Source organism: Marmota flaviventris, chromosome 13 (genome assembly GCF_047511675.1).
Source record: "Marmota flaviventris isolate mMarFla1 chromosome 13, mMarFla1.hap1, whole genome shotgun sequence".
Classification (NCBI taxonomy): Eukaryota; Metazoa; Chordata; class Mammalia; order Rodentia; family Sciuridae; genus Marmota; species Marmota flaviventris.
In genome coordinates, this window is record NC_092510.1 from 95,024,912 (window position 1) to 95,030,984 (window position 6,073).

Sequence of the window (6,073 nt, forward strand, 5' to 3'; positions counted from 1 at the left end):
CAGTTCACTATTTTTTGTTTTAAATATTTTTTTTTAGTTGTAGGTAGACACAATACCTTTATTTTGTTTATATGTGGTGCCGAGGATAGAAATCTTGCAAGTACTAGAAGAGTGCTCTAACCCTGAGCCACAACCCGGGCCCAACAGGTCACTTTTTTTTTTTAACATTTGCTGGGGCTTGGCCTGCAGACCTTATTACACTACAGGCCTACCCAAATGCTTCTGAGGAAGTGCAGAAGTCTAAGCTTTAGTATTCAGAAAAATTTGGTGTTGGGTCCCCATCCTTAAAAAATTAACCTTTCAGCTGGTTGCCCATCACAAAATACTTTTTCCTTGGACAGTGCAGGATTTCATGTTAGCACCAGACAATAAAGACCTTTATTGAGTTTTACTAGTCATCTACCTACATATCACTTTGCTCAAAATGCCAATCCAAATAGTCCTAAGATATGTCACATCCAATACCTTTGTCTTACAAATGGGATAGTTTAATATAGTATTAAGGCCACCATCTAGATGCCACCCTACTACCACTGAGAAATTTCAGGGAGGATTCTACTGTAGCTGGAGCTTAAAAAGTCCTCCTTTTTTACCTTTTTAAAATTATAAAATGGATCCAGGGGAGGGGGGATAGTAGAGGATAGGAAAGGCAGCAGAACACAACAGACACTAGTATGGCAATATGTAAATCAATGGATGTGTAACTGATGTGATTCTGCAATCTGTATATGGGGTAAAAATGGGAGTTCATAACCCACTTGAATCAAAGTGTGAAATATGATATCAAGAACTATGTAATGTTTTGAACAACCAACAATAAAACATTAAAAAAAAAAATAAAAAATTAAAAAATAAAATAAAATGAATCCAGCTAAGCGGCAGTGTGTGCTGGGCAAGTGCAAAGCCTTGGATTTGATCCCCAGTAATCCAAAAAAAAATTTAAAAAATGAAAATCTAAGTGTATATAAAAGTTAATATCAGTGATCAGGCCCCATTTTTTGTGTGTGTGCAATTAAGTCTTTTTAAATTGAAAAATCTAATGAAAATTCCATCAATTCTTAGAAGAGAATCCAGCCAGGCACAGTGGCCTGCCCTTGTAATCCCAGCAACTAGAGCTGGGGCAGGAAGATTGCAAACTTTGAAACTAGCTGGGCAATTTAGGAAGACCCTGTCTAAATATAAAGGGCTAGGATACAGCTCACTGTACAGCCCCTGAGTTCAGAGGGATGAAAAAAAGAAAAAAAAAAAAAAGATAACCTAAGCAGCTACAAGCATCATTTATAGTAAGCATCATTTATAGTAAGTTTTAAGAAGGGGAAGTAGGAAATTTTAATTATATTCAAGAAAACTCCACTCTTGGCCTCTGAAATGGCCCCTGACTAGGTCAGGATACAGTGAACCTCCTCACCTTTTCTTAGATGAATATTTCCAGGGAATTTGTCTAGTTTAAACAGAAATGTTTCCTTATTTCAACATTTCAAATAACCTCAAACCAAGTACACACAAATGAGAACCTTAAATTGGAATGTTTTATCTAATTAGAAGCTTTTCACAAAAATTAGACCAGTGTAAATAACAAACATTTATTGGTGTCACTTATGGTAGAAAAAAGTTCCTACACCAGATGTGCATGACCCAATTGTTAAATAGAACATTTCTGAGGTGAACACACATCCTGACCCACATTTTTATATCCAGTTTTTAAGATAGCCAATTCCTCCTCTCCCCCCACCCCAAAACATGTGAGCAACTGCTAATGAAAAGCAGTAAACAGCCACTTGGGCTATAGCATTTTCAACTCCACTCTGAGGTGAAGATTCCAATTACATTCGAGACTTAAGTTCTCTCAATTTTCTCCTAACGAAAGTTCCTGAGTCCAGTATTTACAATATTACAGCACTAGCAGATCAGTGTCTACAACTCATCTCTTTCTGATGTATCCTCTTCACCTGTCGGGGGAGGGCCTGCACTTCCATAGAGTTTGCTGATAATTGGCTGAACAATTTCTTCTAGTTCCTTCTTTTTAGCTTTGAAGTCTTCAATGTCAGCATCTTGGTGGCTTTCCAGCCATTCAATTTTTTCCTCTACAGCTTTTTCCATGGTCTCCTTATCTTCAGAGGAAAGTTTGCCTCCCAACTTTTCTTTATCTCCAATCTGATTCTTTAGAGAATAGGCATAGCTTTCCAACTCATTCCTGGTATCAATGCGCTCCTTGAGTCTTTTGTCTTCCTCAGCAAACTTCTCAGCATCATTAACCATCCTTTCGATTTCTTCAGGTGTCAAGCGATTTTGATCATTGGTAATTGTGATCTTATTTTTGTTCCCTGTACCCTTGTCTTCAGCTGTCACCCGAAGAATACCATTCACATCTATCTCAAAAGTGACTTCAATCTGGGGGACCCCACGGGGAGCAGGAGGAATTCCAGTGAGATCAAATGTACCCAGAAGGTGGTTGTCTTTTGTCAGGGGTCGTTCACCTAGAAGTTACACACAGAAAAAGTTGTTACTGACAACTCTGGATCCCTACATTTCAGTCTATTAGAACACATAATGGGGCAAGGGCACTTCAAACCAAAAGTTTTATTGGTCTACTGAAGACAGCAACTGGGTGACACTATTACTAACCCTTAACTAAATTTCACCTGTTTTCAAGTGAAAACTCGCTTTTGTTCTTATATTCTAGAAGCCAGCTCAGAAGTTATTTCTAATGGGAAAGAGTGCTAAATAAGTACTGAATATATGACACTCAGCATCAAATTAAGGACCTCCTCCCCCATCTTGAAAACAGCAGCTTCTCCTTTACCTAGCCATTTTTATAGTGTATATTAAACAAGGAGTCACATTCTTTTAAAGCACACCACAATAGTAACAAATGTAAGTAATTACCTTCATAGACCTTGATTGTAACAGTAGGTTGATTATCAGAAGCTGTAGAAAAGATCTGAGACTTCTTAGTGGGTACCACAGTGTTCCTTGGTATCAGTTTGGTCATGACACCTCCCACAGTTTCAATACCAAGTGTCAGGGGACATACATCAAGCAGTACTAGGTCACCTGCAAAGGTAAATTAATCAAGGTAAGTTCTGATGCAAGAACACTACAAGCAATCTCTCCACAAACTTTTAAAAATTTATTTTTCTGTTTTGTCATTTGTTTAGGTTCTAGGCATAAACAATTTAGGATAAATGAATTACACAGTTGTTGCTAAGAATCTTAAGACTGCACTAGGACTTGTCTTCACTATACCTTTACTAGCTGGGTAAATTTGTAGCTTACACTTCTGTTGTTTTATAAAGCAATTGCTAATTATATTCTTCCTATCAAACTACCAAAGCTTTGTAACCTACCTGTATCTTGATCACCAGAGAGTACACCAGCCTGGACAGCAGCACCATATGCAACAGCTTCATCTGGGTTTATGCCACGGGATGGCTCCTTGCCATTGAAAAACTCTTTAACAAGTTGCTGAATCTTTGGAATTCGAGTAGAGCCACCAACAAGAACAATCTCATCAATATCAGACTTCTTCAAGTCAGAATCCTCCAGTACTTTCTGAACAGGCTTCATGGTAGACCGGAACAGGTCCTAAAATAAGAGACATGGTTATTGTGATGCCTGTTATACCTAGATATTGGACACATTATCTTAAATTCAGAGAGGCTAAATACATCTAATTAGCAAAGCAGAAAACAAGGAACACACCATATTTAGCTCTTCAAATTTGGCCCGAGTCAAGGTTTCAGAAAAGTCTTCTCCTTCATAGAAGGACTCAATTTCAATTCTTGCTTGATGTTGAGAAGACAGGGCCCGCTTGGCCTTTTCTACTTCACGCCGGAGTTTCTGCACAGCTCTGTTGTCTTTCCTAACATCTTTGCCAGTCTTCTTTTTGTACAGCTTGATGAAGTGTTCCATAACACGCTGGTCAAAGTCTTCTCCACCCAGATGAGTATCTCCATTAGTGGCCACGACTTCGAAGACACCATTGTCAATGGTGAGAAGAGACACATCGAAGGTTCCACCACCCAAATCAAACACTAGGATGTTCTTCTCTCCCTCCCTCTTATCCAGGCCATAAGCAATAGCAGCTGCTGTACTGTTTGAATGAAAAAGGGGGAAAATGCTTAGTCAGGTTCAAGTTTCCCCTATTGGCAAATATGCCATATCCTTGAATTTGATACTTACGGCTCATTGATGATCCTCATAACATTCAGGCCAGCAATAGTTCCAGCATCTTTGGTTGCTTGCCGCTGGGCATCATTAAAATAGGCTGGTACAGTAACAACTGCATGGGTAACCTAAAAGAATATCAAAAGAAAGTAAGTGTATTATTATACATGGTTTAACCCTTATTTAAATTAGTCAAACTACCACTCTAGTATCTATGCCAGTTTACTGGTAGGAAGAGTATATTATATACAACTTTATATCCAAGAAATTGCATGCATGAAATGATAACACATGAAAAGTATCTGGCCATTTTGTTTGGCCTATGGTCAAGCATTAAAAAAGTAAACCTGACAAACATGGATGTCATTCAGATTCAAAGTTTTAACACCATAAGGCATCCACAAATCAACCAAGAATCAAATAATCTTTAAAAAAAAATAAACACTTAACATTGTTCTAGAAATATTTACCTTCTTTCCCAAATAAGCCTCAGCAGTCTCTTTCATTTTAGTGAGAACCATAGCAGAAATTTCTTCTGGAGCAAATGTCTTAGTTTGCCCACCTCCAATATCAACCTGAATGTATGGTTTAGTTTTCTTTTCAACCACCTATTTTAAAGAAAGATTTAATAAGTAATATTTCAAACAACTATAATCCAGGCTTTAAAAAGACCCACTTTTTCGCCCATAATTTGGTTTATTTTGGTCACTTGAAGCTGAATATTGCCTAGAAATACTAGGGGTATGTAGGTTTATTATAATTTTCTTCAAATTATCTTTTATTCCTAAACTGTTGTGAAAAGACTGTTCGCCAACTTCAAGGTTCTGTTTCGTAACAAACTAAAAAAGCATTCAATTACATTTCATCCCTATCCTTTGTTATTCTCTTAAAACTATTTTTAGAGATTTCTTAACCCTAAATACTCCCACTATCCCACCCACTCTCTAGCAGGAGGAGAATAGCCTGGTCGAACCTTGAAAGGCAAGAACTTGATGTCTTGCTGCACCGACGGGTCATTCCAAGTGCGGCCGATGAGCCGCTTGGCGTCGAAGACCGTGTTCTCAGGATTGGAAGTGAGCTGATTCTTGGCCGCATCGCCGATCAGACGTTCCCCTTCAGGGGTGAAGGCCACATAAGACGGCGTGATGCGGTTGCCCTGATCGTTGGCGATGATCTCCACGCGGCCATTCTTGAACACCCCGACGCTGGCGGAAAAACCCAACAGCAAAGGGATCAGTACTGCACTTCTCACACCAGGAGGCCACGCCCCATTCTCCCCCTTCTGCAAACCCCACTTACCAGGAGTAAGTGGTCCCCAGGTCGATGCCGACCACGGTACCCACATCCTCCTTCTTGTCCTCCTCCTCGGCCCGCGCCGCGCAGAGCAGCAGCAGCACCGCGGCCACCAGAGAGAGCTTCATCTTCCGTAGCTGTCGGCCACTTGCTCTCGGTCAGCAGGCAGGGAAGCAGACAGCCAGAAATCGCAGGCAATCCAGCAAAAGGCCGCAGCTGAGTGCAGTGAGGTTACGGGTCTAAGAATGGCAAGGGCAAGGCATCAGAAGGAGCTGCGAACAACGTAAAAGGCAGACCCGGGAAAGCAGGCCGCAGCACTTACCTCTCACACTCAAACGTCTCAACTCTACCCGTCTGTGTTGTCTCCGCCAATGACTAGCGCGCCGTCGCGGACTCGGCTTATATACCCTGCCCCCAGCCCCGTCGTGGAGGCCTCCGATTGGTGAAGGTGCTGCTCGTTGGAGGCCACTGATTGGCTCAGAGCACCAAGCTGGCCGCAGCCGATTCGAAGCGGCCTCCTCCGCAATCTACGTCACCGCTACGCCCCCCGGGCAGACTCATTGGCTGCTAGTCGTTCTCGCAGCCACCAATGAGAGGCAACATCCGCACCGTG

General features: G+C 41.1%; 1 protein-coding gene across 1 annotated transcript; it reads right to left on the reverse strand.

Annotated features, from left to right (window-relative positions):
- Window positions 1–1,558: 1,558 nt before the first annotated feature.
- Hspa5 (heat shock protein family A (Hsp70) member 5) lies at window positions 1,559–5,837 on the reverse strand. Its single transcript, XM_027944355.2, has 9 exons — window positions 5,783–5,837; window positions 5,467–5,699; window positions 5,141–5,372; window positions 4,638–4,775; window positions 4,183–4,295; window positions 3,703–4,093; window positions 3,348–3,585; window positions 2,887–3,054; window positions 1,559–2,477 (listed from the first exon to the last, which is right to left on the reverse strand). The coding sequence occupies exons 2-9, from the start codon at window positions 5,586–5,588 to the stop codon at window positions 1,915–1,917; spliced, it is 1,965 nt and encodes a 654-aa protein (XP_027800156.1). The 5' UTR covers window positions 5,589–5,699; window positions 5,783–5,837; the 3' UTR covers window positions 1,559–1,914.
- Between the last annotated feature and the right edge of the window lie 236 nt (window positions 5,838–6,073).